A 17,750-nucleotide genomic window follows, 5' to 3' on the forward strand; every position below is an offset into this window, starting at 1 on the left:
GGATTCTTTAGAAATGTTGTTACGTGTGTGTTAGTTCCTCTAAAAGTATTGTATTCTTGGAAAGTTTGACATGTATAGATTCGTAAATAGATATGTATGTATAGCCACTTCAGTCATGCTCGTACTTTCTCGAAAGTATATATCTTTTTTTTGGAACATGGTCAACCAGAAATTATTATGTTTGCGATTCTTCACCCACCGATGGATAAAATGCTCCAGCTTTTCATTCTCATATGAGGCTGGAAAGTGGATTGGCAACAGGTCGGCACGAAGTCATTCATCATGACACTTTGGAGAGTACGAGCAACATAGAACTGAGACGTGGTTAACTATGAACATCAATTTCTTCTTGGATGTTGATCCAGTCATAGAGCTGATTAATTTGAATTTGCGCATAAGGCCTACTAAGGGGGAGGGAAATGCGCGCTATATTTGAAAGGTTATGCATTTTATTTGAATTTGCGCATAAAGTCTACTAAGGGGGAGGGTAATGCGCGCTATCTTTGAAAGGTAATGCATTTGAATTTGCACAAATAGATCTATTAAGGGTCGATAAAGCGCTATATTTGAAAGTTATTTATTTTTAAGGCTCAAAGTTGAGACTTCTGTGACAAATTTTGTGTAGTTTTAATAAATAGACAATTTCTCATTTCATTTAACAATGATCTAATCGTTATCAAACTAACTCTTGGTAAGCAAAGCAAGGATTACAAAAATATATATTATACAAATGTCACCTTTAATTAAATTTATACATACTATATTTATTATTTATGGAAATGACACCTTTAACTAAATTTATACATTCTATATTATAAAAATGTCATCTTTAATTAAATTTATACATACTATATTTATTATTTATAGAAATGACACCTTTAACTAAATTTATACATTCTATATTATACAAATGTCACCTTTAACAAAATTTATATGTTCTTTTTCAAAATGGTTTTTTTTCACTGTGATATCATCGTAATGAAAAAGTTTTTGTAATTTTTAATGTTAAAAAACCACCGACCAACTAATCCTATTTAGTCTTTTGTAACTATTGATGTTGATGTGATTTTTGACAATTAATTAAAGTTCCTTTCTTAAAGTTTTATCTCAATATCAACTATTTTATTTGAAAAATTAAATAGCTTTCTTAAAGTTGTCATCATGGTTTAACCTATAGATCACAAATTCAAGTCGTAAAATTAATCGACGATATTATTGGTATAATAGGTTCGAGTTTCTATCTCCTCTCTAGTGCTTGCTTAAAAGGACTTAATTTCCTACTATCGTGTCATGAGACTTATTCAAATTTAACTTATGGAATTGTTTCATTTTCTTCCTTCCTACACTCAAATGAAGGAAAACTAACTTATATTATAGTACTCTAAGAGCCATTCCTCAAATAATATATTTAATTTGAAATTATGATTTGGCCTTATAAGTTTTTATGTGATTCTATAATCAAGAAAAGATAAGAAGAGACATTATTTGTTAAAGAATTGTTTTCATTAAGTTACTCAATATGATATGAACAAACAAAGAAGCATGGGACTAATGCAAAAAAAAAAAAAAAAAGTAAAAAATGTCAACCCCTTGAGATGGGTTGACAAAAAAAGAAGTAGTATTTGATTTTGATATTTTATATTTTTATTATTATTTAAATAAGTAAAAGTCCTAAAGTCAACCAATCTAGCACAATGTGATAATGATGAACAAGTCATAATAAGTTGGAACATCACGATTCATCACAATCCTATTGGAGAACATTTTATTGCCTTTTGTCTTGAATCAAAATAGAGAAATGAACAAAATAAAAAATAAAAAAGAGTTTTAGCAAAGTCAACGATAAGTGTTGTGGTGAGATCAAAAATTTTGCTAGGAATATTCGAAATGAAAAAAATATTTGTATAAAAAATAATATTTGATATATATATATATATATATATATTAAATATATACTCAAATGGTGGTTCTTCACTAATTATAGCTTTGTTTTTATCTTAAGTGCACAAATATATACGAGAGGTTTCTTTTATATTAAGAATGTGCTGAGGTTAGGGAAGATGGATTGAATCGATATGTAATGCGTATGCATCTTTTTTTTTGGGTGATAGCAAATTTAAAATTTGAAAGGGATACATTACAATATCGTAAATAAATATATTTAAAAGATGTGTTAGATTTTAGTAAAGCCAGAATCGTGTTCGATTTGAGAAAGGGCTGCACCCCAACAAAATGCAATGTAGGCAACTTATCCTCACGTAAGAACCAATGTTGATTCAACGTGTTTGATTCGAGGAAATACCACATCATGAGGAATGTAATATATGTAACTTATCCTCGTGTAAGCATTAATTAATAATTCTACTACTCAAATTTATTTTTATAGATCGTTCGAAGGCTATTATCTTACTTCAAGATTCCCCTTTTTCCCTTTCCTCCGATGTAATACTAATTTTAAATTAAAATATATTAATTCCATCAAGAACATCAAAATTACCTAATGATTTTTAAATAAAGCCTCCAACTTTCCTCATAAACTTGAATTATATTTCTTTTACAACCAACAATAACTACCAAAAGCACCAAACTAATAAATCACACACAAAACAAACTCATGGCAATTAAAATAAAAACAATTACATGATTAATAAAAATAATAAACAGCCACTTAAACAACAAATTTATATAGAATATAACTCCAGCCAATGTCACTACATGATCTTTCAAAAAGGGAAAAAAAAAAAAAACAAAAAAAACTATATGCATGTAACATGTATTATGCTTTTGATCTTGAAATAATGTTGGTCAAAAAAAAAAAATTAAAAGAAAAAAATCATGATGAATCAGAAATAAGAAGTGCATCCCAAATCATGTCCATATCCAAAGATGGCATTCTACTTAATTGAACACCATCAATATTTTCTTGATTAATATTCTTCACTACCTTATTATTAATCTCCATTGATTTCTCACTTTCTTGATTTTGAGTTATCGCGCTCTTGATAGTTGAATTTTCATTCGATAGACCTTTTGGAGATATAATAATGTCATCGCGATCAATAATATTATTATTATCTGTCTTCTTTGATTGTGCTGAAATTGCGCGAATTTTCGCCTCCAGGAGTGATGCTGTGCTCCCATTGATGGAATTAGCCTTTAATTGATTCTTCATATGTGGGAAATTCAAGTGTGCATAATCACCTCTTAGTAAATAAGCCGCGGTGTCATAAGCAAAAGCAGCTTCTTCAGCAGTATCGAATGTACCTAACCAAACCCTTGTTCTATTTCTTGGCAGCCTTATTTCTGCCACCCATTTTCCCCAATGCCTTTGTCTTACTCCTCGAAAAAGCTTCCCTTGGGAAGCGCTCACAGAAGAAGACGAAGAAGACTTTTGAATATATGACGATTTTCTTGACGATCCTGTGAATTTCATTGGTTGAGTTTTCGTAGTACTAAGCCAATAGTCACTAAAACCTTTTGTGCTAGTACAATTCGTTAAAGTTTGATTCATTTTCAGCCAACTTGTTGTTGAATTTGGAGTTGGAGCCTCTTGATAATGAATTTGTCCCTCATGACCTAGTGATGAAGACATAGGGAATAGCATCTCGGGCGATGACCTGTCAAAACATGAAAAAAATAAAATTAAATCCTATAGACAAGTGGAAAATGTTGCATTCTAACATGTTTGAAATGTTGTTGCAAGAATTACTGATTCCGTGACTGATCTCAAAGATTCTAAATATGTATAACTAAACTCAACTTCATACCATATACTTCCTCCATCTCAATTTATCTGTCCGAAATTTTCTAATTTGATTTCTCACTTCACTTGTCTTTTTTCATTAATCAAGACAAGACAAAATTTTGTCCCCATTATACCCTTAGTAATCGACTACTCCTTGTTACTAGCATTGAATTATCAAATCTTGAAAAATGTTGCAAAGACTTTGGTAATCCTAACTATCCATGCAAAAAGTGTTTTGGTATCATCCATATAATAGCTCCATCAATATTGGAACTAACAACAAGACACAATTAATAGGGGCAAAATGGCAAAGTTACATTACCAATCATTGTTGTGCCGTCTCAATTTGGGACGGGTAATTTGAGACGAAGGAAGTATATTATATAATGTTGTTGCAAGAATTACTGATTCCGCGACTGATTCAAAGAGTCTAAATATGTACAACTAAACTCAGCTTCATACTATATATATTATATAATGTTGTTGCAAGAATTACTGATTCCGCGACTGATTCTAGAGTGTCTAAATATGTACAACTAAAATCAACTTCATACCATATGTATTATATGATGTTGTTGCAAGAATTAATGATTCCGCGACTGATTCATAGAGTCTAAATATGTACAACTAAACTCAACTTCATACTATATAATGTTGTTGCAAGAATTATTGATTCCATGACTGATCCCCGAGAGTCTGTATGTACAATTAAACTCAACTTCATACCATATATATTATATAATGTTGTTGCAAGAATTACTTTTTCCGCGACTGATTCAGAGATTCTAAATATGTACAACTAAACTCAACTTCATACTATATATATTATATAATATTGTTGCAAGAATTACTGATTCCGCGACTGATCTAGAGAGTCTAAATATGTACAAATAAACTCAACTTGATACTATATATTATATACTTCAATATAAAGAGAAATTAGTGAAGAATTAAGATGACAAATAAACAAAAGAGAAGAATTAGTAACATACTTGTGGTGGCTCTTGTTGCTTAGAGATTTAGCTGCCTTTTTTGAAATCTCTAATATAGAAGGCTCTGGTAAAAACAACCCTAAAGTTGGTGATGAAGAAGAACATGTTTGATTATTATGAAAAGATTCAAGAAAATTATTTAAAGGAATAATATTGTTGTTATTCCCTTGATGATGTTGAGTACAACAAGTTGTTGTTGATGGTGATGATAATGATAATGATCCATTTTGATGGAAATTTGTTGAAGAATTTATAGAAATCTCATCATGATTTAAATCTCCCAAAAATCTTGATAATGATTCTATGGCTACTTGTTTATAACAAGTAGGCAATTCTTTTTGCACGAAGGATTTTGATTTGAGAGATTGATTCTCCATGAGAAATCCAATTAAAGGTGTGTGGGTAGCTAAGCTAGATTGGTGTTGGGAAAATAAAGAAGAGATGATGAGGAATAGAAAATTGTGGAATATATATTAAGTCTCAAGCAAGATTGTATATTATATGTTAGTACTAAAGAGGCACTTTAATAAAGGGTCAATAGAAAATTAGGACCATCTATTAGGGTGTCATTAGATGGTTGAGATCCTCTGTCTATAAATAACCTAAAGAGATAAGCATTCAGTACCTCCTCGAACAATGACCAAAGTTGCTACGACACACTCTAACTTCACAGAGGTCCTATTACTCCTGAACTTAATTTTAGCACATTTTTTACACCCTTTTTATGCTGACGTGGCACCTTTATTACATAAAATGGGGCACACGTCAAAGCAGTCACGTCAGCTAAAAAGGTTCACAAAAGGTGTCACGTCAGCATAAAAGGGTGACAAAAATATGCTAAAAGTGAGTTCAGGAGCTAATAGGCCCCCTGTAAAAGTGAAGTGTGTCGTAGAAAATTTGGTCATAGTTCAGGAGGTACCAGATGCTTCACTATAATCTAAACAAATCGAACTGAGATTTGGCGAATTAATGGGTTTTGAACCCTGAAAATGGAGAAACTCCTTATAGGAAGTGCTTCTTCTTTATTGGGCATGCATATTATAATTAATTAGTCAGATCGATAGATTCTGACAGATATCTTAAGCAATATTAATTCAGATTAATCAGATCAGTGACCTTCAGGTTCTGAAAATTGAAAAAACATGTATTAGCAAGCGCTTTTTCTCTATTAGTCCATAAACACCGCATATTCAACTCAGTCAGATCAATCGATTTTGACAGACGTTCCTAAGCGGTGCAAATTTTAATCAGTCAAACCAATAAATTTTAAATACATGCCCAAATAAATTTAAAGCATTAATTAGGACCATCTTTCCTCTTCTATTTTTAATTTCATAATTTTTATTTTTTTTTCAAAATCTAGATCTTTGATAGAAGTTTTAGAAACATAAATTCGTGCATCCCATTTTCACATAATATTCTTTTTGATAAACCAATCCAAATTTGACAACTCATGTAGTGTATTGTTACCTGTCTTTTAAGGTTTAACATGAGGGGATGCATATTCTTCCATGATAGTGATTGCAAAAAAAAAAAATAACCTCAAAAAAACTTTGCTTTAATTTACTTTATTGTTTTGCCATTCATTTCTTGGTTTTATTAGCAAATGATCATGTGATTTTCATTAACTAGCACATGACCAATTTCTCTTTTTCACTTTTCTTTTTTGAGTATGAAAATGGCATCTATACTTTCTCTTTTTAACAAGTATTAGTTTAGCTTATAGTAAGTTATAATTAGTAACTAACTAACAAAGATTAGCCATATGATATATATAATCCTCTAGTTATAATTGTTATTTGACTAAAGTGGAGCCAGGTTGAAGCAATGGTAAAATCGTTTTTGTGTGACATATAGGTCAGGGATTTCACTAATGGTTATAGTAAGGTAATTTGTACGTCTACATCATCCCCCAGTGGGGATAGTGCGGCACTTTGCCGTACCCTACATGAACGGGATGCTTTATGCACTGAATTGTCCTTTTTATAATTGTTATTTGACTAAAGCAGAGACAGGTTGAAGTAATGGTAAAATCGTCTTTGTGTGACCTATAAGTCAGGGTCTCACTAATGCTTATAGTAAGGTAATTAAGTTATACGTCTACATCATACCCCTCCGGCCACGGTAGTGCGACACTTTCCCATACCCTACGTGAACGGGAATGTTTTGTGCGCTGAGCTCACCTTTTTATAATATAATTGTTATTTGACTCATACAATGTTATGTCCATTAATAGAAATTAAAGATTAATTAGGTGGCCTAATCATCATCTCCAAATTTAATTTATATAGGCACTTTTCCAGTAAAACTTCATGTTAAACTATATTAACGGTTAATTAATATTATCATGATCATTGTAATAATGGTCCAAAAAAGTATTTTTAACAAAAGAGATAATGAGGTTTAATTAATTATTTTTTCCATAATTAGTAGGAGGAAATCATGGCTGTCATTAGAGATTTAATATTAATTAATTATATAGCTTTCAAATTAAGACATTTCTCTTTGTGTCTTTTGAGAATAACATTGAGACACTTATACCTTGCTCGTCAAATTTCAGTCCAAATTAGGGAAAAAAAAGAATTATAAATATTAATATTATAGATCCAAATGATTAGTAATGACTAATAATATGGATTGGTAGTGCATGTTAATTAATTTTATATAATTATTTAAATAAATGGGCCCGTAATATGCAAATACAAATTTACTTAAACTTCAATGGAGTGTCAAATATCCAATGAAAAAAAGAAAAAAAATTATTTCATTTATAACCTACCTCCCTAATTGCACATCAATTATCATTTACAATTGGAAAAAAAAAAAAAAAGGCAAAAAACCTCCCCCCTAACGTACTCCTTTGTTCCAATATTTAAAAAAGAAAAAAAAAAATCTTAGTCAAGAGATTTTTTATTTAAATAAATTTTACATGATGTGAATTCGAATTATTCCAGATTCTAGTGATATATATATATATATATATATATAAGATTCTCGAGATTCTCAATCACTCTTTTTAGTGGGGAGGAATCGTGCGGGAAGGGAGCCAGACCAAGACGAGCTACTAGTAGAGTAAGCCCTTCCCACGTGTCAAATTGAATATGAATAAATGAATGCAGCCAGAGATCAACTTGCACCTTTGAGTTGAGGCTGCTGAGCGCAGAACGAAAAACTAATCCACAACCAGCAAGTTTTTTGAAAGCAAACTGAATGGAATATTGTTAATATATATATACTGTAATTTTTCTATTTAATATGATTATCGAATATTGGGTGAAAAAAAAGAAATATTATTTTAAAGGATCGAAAGAGAACATGGTATTGTCCGATTTTAGAGGTTTATGCTTGGGATTAGGAAGAATGAGATTAATTAATATATAATTCATGAACAATGAGCAGTAGACAAGAAACCATGCTTTCTTTTAAGTTGTTTTTCCCTTTCTTAGTTTTTTCATTTAACTTTTATTAATATTATTATCAAATACTGCGTTATTTATTTACTTTTCCTTATTCCTTTCTCAGCTTTCAACAAAAAACAATTCAGGGTATTAAGCTTTCGTAATGTATAGGGTTCAAGAGGCTGTCAAACAATATAATTAGGTTCTATTGTAAACGCTCTTATTTTGTATATTTATAAGAGCTAGGTTGTTTACCACTACTCAAAAATCCTCTCATCTCCTCTAAAGAAGCAAGACTCGAACAAATAGAACAGATGATCCAACTGTATACGTTTTTTTTTTTCATCACTTTCATGCTCGTGCTATCAACAATCGATTTATTAGACTGCTTTTCCTTATTACCAACATGGTGTGGTGCAGTGGTGGGACTGCTCCATCCTTACAGAGGTCTCAAGTTCGAGCTCTGGAGATGGAGAAAATTTTGTTGGGAGCGCTACCCTCATAATGGGTCCTGTAAGGCGCGATTTGAATTAGTCGGGACTTCAATGCGAGTATCAGACATTAATGAAAAACCAAAAAAATAATTAAAAAAGGTTGCTTTTCCTTATTGAATTTCCGGATCTGTCAAAGACTACCTACTTACAAAACAGGCTCAAGCCTATGCCAATGGGCTTATGACATCCATGAAACGAACCGTCAAATGAATTATATAATCTCATAAACATATTCAATAACTTTATCAATTACTTCAAAACTCCCTTTCAACGGACAAAAAGGCAGAATAGAATAAATTAACATCCTTGTAACACATAAGTAACCACTGCTTTTGGATTAATATAAAAGAATTAATTAAAGGGTTAGACATGTGGCGTAGTGGAAAAAGCTTAGCTTGACTAAGCAGTAAAATGACAAATCATCATGTGCACATCAGACAAATTTAGACAAACAAAGAAAGACACAATCATTTAATAAACCTTGATTTCCTTCATCAAATGATGATAATAGTACTTTTCAGAAAAGAAAATTAATATAATAATTATAATTAAAAAAATCAGTTCGATGTACTAAATTCTCGCTCCACACAAGATTCAGAGAAGAATTGAATCATATTGAATTTTTTATACACATTTTTCCGATGATAGATACCAAATGTAGTCTGTCGTCAATAGTATATTTCAACTAGACACAGGTAAAAAGTGATTTGTCAAAAAAATAATTATCGAAAACACAAAGCGATGGAGGCAGTGTAAAGAATGAAAACTTGACTTAACTCAATCTCAAAAGCTAGCTCATGAGGGAGGATTATCCAAGACCCTTTTAACCCACCGATGTGGGACTCCAACAGGCAGTTAATAATTTCCAATAGTATCAATCGATACATAAATTTCTAATTATATGATGAGAATTTTAATCGTTACACCAAATCTCCCGCTAAATGCAAGAAAGTAAGACATTAATGAAGAAAATTTTTATTATATAGCCATCTATGTTACCATTATCTTTTTTTTTTCAATTTCTCTAGTGTGAAGATAAGGATTTTGCTTGGTTGGACAGCTTTATTTAATTTTACCTATCTTTAATCTTATCTTAGGTATAATATTAGACACTGCTTCCACCAATAACATATACTCCATAGTTAATTAATTAATTAATTAACTGACTAAGCTTTAATCTTTATCACACATGTCAATGTTTTGAAGGGCAGTTTTTAAAAATTAATTTTTTCAATTAACATCTAACTTTACTACACTTGTCTTTAAAGGGTAAACAACTAAAAACCCATTGTTGCATATTATATAATTGGAAAATGAAAGCTTTAATAAAATAAAAAATCGATAATAGGAGTACTAGCATTTTTTTCTGAATAATTTTATTTGTATAATGTTTGGTTGTTAATTGATGAGAGTGATATATACCAAAATTAGTTCCATTTTACTAGAGGATTCACAGTATGTTAAGCTTTTGATAAGGTTTATTTTCTGCTTTGCATTTAATTAAATTACATGCTTCACCGAGATGTGATCATGCATTGGGTCTGACGCCTGTCCAGTGTTAGAAGGTCAAAGAAGCTGGTGACCTAATTACAGCGGGGCTAACGATCGAAACCCTCGTCAATTTCTTTGAGTTTCGTTCTTGGGACATATTTCATAAATGAGACATTTTACGTGATAGCTACAATACTGCACGAGTTGATATGCATAACACCCACCTATCGTTTATGTTTAGAACTGAAGATTTGACCATGTATCGGGGCTAACACCTGTCCAATTCCAGAAGGTCAACGAAGTTGGTGATTTCATTACAGCGGGCCGACGATCGAAGTTTTCATCAATTTATTTGAGTTTTATTCTTGGGACATATGCCGCAAATAAGATGGTTTACGTAATAGCTACAATACTGCACGAGTTGAAACTCACAACAGCCACCTATTGTTAATTTACACTTAGAACTTAAGATTTAACTTTTCTTTTTTTAACAAATGAAAGTTATTTAGGCAAATGATTGCAACTATTTTTGTTATTAATTATTGTCATTTTCGGCAAATAATAGTATTCATGCTTTGCACTTTTTAGGTGTCAAAATGTTAGTAGCTTCTTGAGAAATTGGCTTCTAATAGAACTCCACATATAGCCTTTACCCCTAAGACAAGAACCCAATTTGGAAAAAAAAAATAAAAAATATTATCATTACTACATTAACAATTCCTCTTTTAGTTAAAAACTTAATTAATTATGAGTTCCTTTTTAATATTTTTTAAAATTAATTATGACTATAAAAATTACAAAGAAGTCCTTCGGGACTGGCTCACTGGTTTGGAGGGTGGTATCCCACCACAGCTACTTGGGATCGATTCCCCCCTCAATGCCTTTGAGCCATGAGTCTGTCGCACGGGGTTTATCTAGTGCGGTTTACATCTCTTGTGTGGTTTACAGGCTATTGCACAGTGAGGGGTTTACCCAGTGCGCACCATTGATAGCGGCTGCGGTTTTCCTGTGGTTCCAAAAAAAGAATTACAAAGAAACAAACAGTTAACATTGTCTGGTGCGACTACTTGTCAACTTCTAAGTAAAAAAATAAATAATTAGCTTATTCTATTACTTTTTGATTTTTTTACATTATCAATAAAATTTTATATATTGTAGCTAGCAAGAAACTTGTAATTGTCACAAATAAAGATTGTAATGGAGCGAAAAATAGTTCTTTATATTTTTCAAAAGGTCTTGAATTTAAACGTTTTTGGATATAAAATCGTCTTTATTAAAGAGTGTTTTCTCTATGTTGAACTTTTCAGTATGAATCGAACCCTAATTAGGATACCCAAGAACACCAGGTGAGAAATCAACAAAAATCATTTAGATTATCAGATATAATGAAAAAATTCTTTTAATTATCAGTATATCGACATGGATCATCTACTAAATAGTGCTTTTTTTTCATTTCTCTTTAATTAATTAACATCCTTTTCTAGGTTTGGTCACACATAATTATTCTTACTTCATTCGTTTTGACTTGACACGAAGTTTAACAAAGTAAAAAGACTTTTAAATTTTGTCGTCAACAAAATTTTTTTTGTTTAATCTTGTGATCTTAAAACATGTTATGTAGAAAGTTGAGATTAAAGAGTTAAAAAAAAATAAAAAAGTCATTTTTTTATACGAACCCGAAAGAAAAGTAGGTTAAATTGAAACGAAAGAAAGTATTATTTTTGGAAAGTTAGTTCTTACAAGACAAACCCCAATTTGTATGCCCATGGATTCATAATATTATTCCACATGACCCACCTCATAAAAAGTGAAGAAGTTTGTGCAAAAAAGTGAAAAACTCAATGCATACAAATAGAAAATAGAATGATTCTTACTTTTCCTTTACCACCATTTCCCTCTTTCCATTTTCCACCTTATGTTATATTTTCACACATTAAGCATTTGGAGAAAAAGGAAATTTTTTAACAAAATTTCTGACTACGCTACTGATTGTCCCAAGATATTCATATAGGGATTGTTTGGTTGAAAAACAAGTTATTGCGAGATTATTAATTCCAGAATTAGTTATCTCATCCTCAAGCAGGGATAAGAAAAATACTATAATCCCGAGATAACTAATTTCGAAATGAGTTATCTCAAGTATCTTGTCTCAATCAAACATGGGATAAGTTTCTCTTCTAAATTAATTCTGGGATTAGTTATTCTTATCTCTGCTACCAAACGACCCCAATGTTGTGGAAACAAATGTCAAAAACGTTGAGCTTTGAGGAAGTACAGTAGCGGATTCAGAATTTAGGGTTCGTGGGGGCTTTGGGGAGGTTCGAACACATATTGACGTTTCAGAGCTTTAACGGTCAAAAAAAATGATACAAGAATATGAACTCTCAATTCGAATATAACTATATATTTTTTCACAAATGAGCATATTATAGAAGAGAATTTGTCTTTGTATTTTGTTACTTTTGGTTCAAGAGGATTTAATATGTTACTTCATTGTTGATTTGATGATAATCATAAGTTTAAAAAGGCAATATAATATGGGAACAAAATTAAATTCAATGAATTTGTAGTATTGTGGATTTGTAAATACAACCACATAATATGTAAAGGTAAGAATAATACATTGAACTTTGATAGAAATGAACAATTTCTTATGGTCATGATAAACATGCATATCATATGGTAATTTTATTTTTATTAAATAATTAAGTCTAATTTAGTAGGATTTAAGTAATATATATCGATTGTCATAAGGGCATGGGATGAATAAAATTTCTTCGCCTTAGATTTTGGTTTTGAGTCGTGCGTGCGAATGGAGTGGAAATTTCCCATTGGTTGTCCCTTTTTCGGATAGCGATTTTAGTATACGACTATCTTTTATATACCATCAATGTAATTTATAAATTTAGTTTATAACAAGTTATTCTTAGTTTTATCGAGTTTCTAATCAACATTTGCCATAAAGATTTATCTATAAATACGTGAACATTGCGAGTAAGTAACCTGATTGTGTAGATATATTTTTTCCAATATTTGAAGCTAGCTCACTATATAATTAACTTGGTAAAGTATATATGTATGTATGTACAAATACATGGCAATATACGTTGAGATACAGCAATGTTTTTTAAAAAAGATTAATTTAAAAAAATAATAATTATGTAGTTACTTATGAAGTATGAACAAACAAACCATCATGACTTCCACCAATATGGCGATTTATTTTATTACCAAGATCTACCCTACCACACTTTTTTGGTTATTTTAACAATTACACAACTTAATTAATCTTAATTAATTTAGAATGGAAGTATCGGAGTAACTGGTAAAGTAGTTGTCGTGTGATTAGAAGGTCATACATGTATTCGAGCCTTAGAAATGTAAGGTAAGATTACGTATAATAGACCCTTGTGGTCGGACCCTTCTCTTGATCAGGGGCGGGCAGCCTAAGTGGAATTTGTGGTGCTCCGACGCCTATTAAATTCGACACAGATTCATAATTATATAAGAAATATATAAAAATTGATATAGGATGAAAAAATCATTCTTAAAAGCAAGAAGATAGCTAGGTGTTTTGGTTTCTCGACGGAACCTTAAAGCTTTGAACGCAGAGGCAGAGCCAGGATTTCAACTGAGGGGGTTCAATATTCAAAGAAAACTTAGTCGAAGGGAGTTCAACACCTACTATAACCACATAAAAAATAATTTAATCATATATAAATAGTATATTTTTCCGTCGAAGGGGGTTCGGAAAGGAGGCTAGCTCCGCCTCTGTTTGAAAATCAATATGTGTGTTCGAACCTCTCAAGCGCCCATAACCCTTGAATTTTAGGTCTGCCACTGCTCTGGACCATGTGCATAGCGAGAGTTTTAGTACATCGGATCGCTCTTCTTAGTATGACCATAATTAATTAAGTAAAACCTAATATAATTTGGAAAAGATAAATTAAAAAAATAATATGGACCAACCATTAGCTGGCAGATAAGCTGAAATTATGACAAAGTAATCAATTGACAAATGGGACCGCGACGTGTGTCGCGACGTTAGCGACTCATAGTATTTTCCCTTTTAAGACTTAACTAATGATGGATTTAAATTTGGACCACAAATGTAAAAATGGATTAATTTGGCAGTTTAGCTTTAATTAATTTAATTAAGATGTCATATTCATTCCACCATTTGACATTTTCATAATCTTAGGATAAGTTTGTTTAGTTGGGTACTAAAGGACAAAAACGGGGTTGTTTATTACATTATGTTAAGAATTAGAATAAAATATTAATACTACTAATTAATGTAACTACTCCATTGTGATTGAAGGTTTAAGCACATTTCTTTTACTTGAATAATGGAAGGGGAGTCTCTGAAGTAACTGTCAAAATTATTGTCGTATAATTGGGAGATTACAGTTTCAAGTCGTGGCTGTAACAGAAAATGCAAGAGAAGATTGCTGGGTGAACCTATAGCCAAATTTTTTATGCTCCGGTATCCATTAAAAATCGACGCAGACTAAGTATAATTATATTAAAAAAAGGTATAAAATCTGGTATAATATTTATACCCCGTTTGATCATGAAAATTATAATTTTTCGAAGTTGAAGTTAAAGTTGGAGTTGGAGTTGTGTTTGACCATGAATATAAATTGGAGTTGTTTTTGAAATTTTGTGAGAGAAGTAAAAGTAAAAAAGTGAAAACAGGTTTTTCTTTTTTTCCCATTTTCAAATGCAATTTAGAATTGTATTTGGAATTCTTATTGCCAAACACATACTGTTTTCACTAACTTTTTTACTAAAGTGAAATAATTTTCAGGAAAAAAATAAAAAGTTTTCATGGTCAAAAAGCTACTTAGAAAAGCACCGGATAAGACAAGAAGAGAGGTGGGTGCTTTAATTTCGAGGCAAAATCTTAGAGCTTTGGATGTCAGTATGTGTGTTCGAACCTTCTGTGCACCCACAACTTCTAAATCTTAGATCCGCCATTGTAAGGTTGCGAATAATAGACCATTGTGGTCCAGTTCATCTCCGAACCCCGCATGAGAACTTTAGTGCACTGAATTATCCTTTGTTTCGATTTGAATAATGAAAATTTTTGCAGTCTTTTTTTTTTTTAACTTGAATGATTGAGAGGGAGCCGTGGAGTAACAGGTAAAGTTATTGTCATATGATCGGGAGGCCACAAGTTTAAGTTGTGAAAACAACCACTAACAGAAATACAAGATAAAATTGCATACTATAAGTCTATAACCTTATAGTCCGATCCTTCTCCAAATTGCGCACATAATAAAAATTTTAGTACACCAAATTATCGTTTATTGTGACTTGAATAATGAACCTTTTTGCAGTTTTTTTTTTTTTTGTCACGCATGCTCAATTATGAGAGACGAAGGGGGTAGAAAATTAGAATATTTAATTAGAAAAAGTGCACCCAAAAGTAATAATGAAAATGAATTAAAAAAAAAAGGAAGTGAGTAAGTAAGAACCACAAATTAAATTAAGAAACAATTACTTAAATTGTTCTATTCAACTTATTCCTTGATGAAAAAGAAAAAAAGCATTTTAGGAATTTATAGTAAGCGAATATTCCAACGTTATATACTATATAGAACGGAGTTTTGATCGATCAAAAACTTATACGTTTAAAAGATAAGCGTAACCGAAATAAGGACACTAAAATCGATTTGTAGGTATATTAGAGATAGGACCGGAAATAAAGTCGTCCCGTAGCAAGATAAGAGTAGCCTCTGCGATGGACAAAATAAGGGGGACTAGGCTTGATTCGAAATTAAATATTGGGATATAGTAATTGAAAATAAACAATACAACATGTTGAAAGGTTGGTATTCCATCTTGTTCGGATTTAAATTCAAATCAAAAAATTAAATCAATGTATAATTAATTATTTCATAATTTCATAATTAATAGGAGTATTAGAGATGATAATATTGATTAAAAACATAAATTAGATTAATTGAACTTTTAACATATAGCCTATGTATGATAAGTGGTGTCGATTGCACGTTATTAGGAAAAGCATAAACCCAAAATTAGGACCACACTTGCACCTACTTTTTTTTTTTTTTTTTTTTGTTTTCGTCGTATTCGATCCCCGTTTTGAAGCTCGACTAATTTTAATTTGTGTTAAAATATATCATGTGCGGAGTAAAACGTCTCGACCCTGAAACCTTTAATTAAGGACAAAAAGTACTTACCGCTCCACCACAATCTGTACTGAAATTTGCACCTACTTATTCTTGTTTATATATATAGTTTATACTAATATTATTTTATTAGAAAAAGCATTCTTTTCATATGAGGTCAGTACACATATATAGGTACGAAATAATTTATTTATTGTTTCTTCGAAAGATGATTTAAATATGTTTAAGATGACAAAAGAATACTATTATCTACACAATTTGAAATTAAATATACACATATATGTCAATAACTTATTTTTTTGCTACAAATTGGAATATTTGTGCAAAGTTGCATCATGAAAATTGACTGCTAAATTGTTTTTAATTTAATGCTAAACTAATTAAAAGAAGATCCAACAATAACTCATTTGTCTCTTATCACATATCCTCTTCACTACGAAAATCATTTTTTTTTTAAAAAAACAAATAAATAAATATAAGTTCTAAATGAAAAGAAGAAAGTCTATACCTTTATCGCATAATCATATAACGTTATATTCTATATTTTAATGTATATATTTTAACCTTGGGTAGTTTTTCATAAACTATTATGTGAAAAATATTTTTAGATTTTTTTAAAATAATAGATATATATATATATATATATATATATATATATATATATATATATATATGAAAATATATTATGTTTTTGTCGGGTTTCCATTCATGTCCTTGGGCCTAAATAGAACGGACCACTCATTTGGGCCTCCGAAATGAACCAAAAGTGGGCTGATACTTGGCCCTAAGTCTCCTGGCCCATATACTATTATTTATTCTTTTGTGATGTGTGCATTTGATTGATTTAAAAAATATATATATAAATACATATGATTTTTACTGTGCTTATGATCGATATGTATTTTGTATTTTTGTAAATTATTGCTACAAAATACACATATAAATGCTACAAAATGTAATTTGATAAAAGTGTTGCTATTTTTTATAATTTGATACTTAAATATGCTACTTTATATATTTTTTCCTATATCATATATCAAATAAAAAATTATAATATTTTGATAAGACTCCTCATATATCAATTTCGATAATTATTTTAGTCCAAGGCAATAAGAAGAGTTATATTTGGTTTGGTAGGTCAATTTAACCTGCTCGTAGAATTTAAAAACAGACAAACATCATAAATCCCGACAGTTTGGAGCTTAATTACAGAAAAATTTGATATTTTACATAATTACTAAAAATCTTGATTTTGAGTCTGTCGAGATACATAATTAGTTCCCAATACATTCAACGAAAATGCATTTTTTCCTTTGTAAAGATACATAATAAGCTCCCAATATATTTTTTTTTATTTTGGACCTGCCGAGATACATACTTAGCTGTCGATACATCCAACGACGATACATAATTATTTGAATTTTTTATAATTACTTCGTAAGGATAAGATTTGTATAAATATATTAAGTTAA

At 30.5% G+C, this 17,750-nt stretch overlaps 1 protein-coding gene across 1 annotated transcript; it reads right to left on the minus strand.

The window, feature by feature from the left end:
- Positions 1–2,602: 2,602 nt before the first annotated feature.
- On the minus strand, positions 2,603–5,268 carry LOC107852168 (ethylene-responsive transcription factor ERF062). Its single transcript, XM_016697222.2, has 2 exons — positions 4,738–5,268; positions 2,603–3,617 (listed from the first exon to the last, which is right to left on the minus strand). The coding sequence occupies exons 1-2, from the start codon at positions 5,112–5,114 to the stop codon at positions 2,834–2,836; spliced, it is 1,161 nt and encodes a 386-aa protein (XP_016552708.1). The 5' UTR covers positions 5,115–5,268; the 3' UTR covers positions 2,603–2,833.
- Between the last annotated feature and the right edge of the window lie 12,482 nt (positions 5,269–17,750).

This window comes from Capsicum annuum, chromosome 3 (assembly GCF_002878395.1).
Source record: "Capsicum annuum cultivar UCD-10X-F1 chromosome 3, UCD10Xv1.1, whole genome shotgun sequence".
Taxonomy (NCBI): domain Eukaryota; kingdom Viridiplantae; phylum Streptophyta; class Magnoliopsida; order Solanales; family Solanaceae; genus Capsicum; species Capsicum annuum.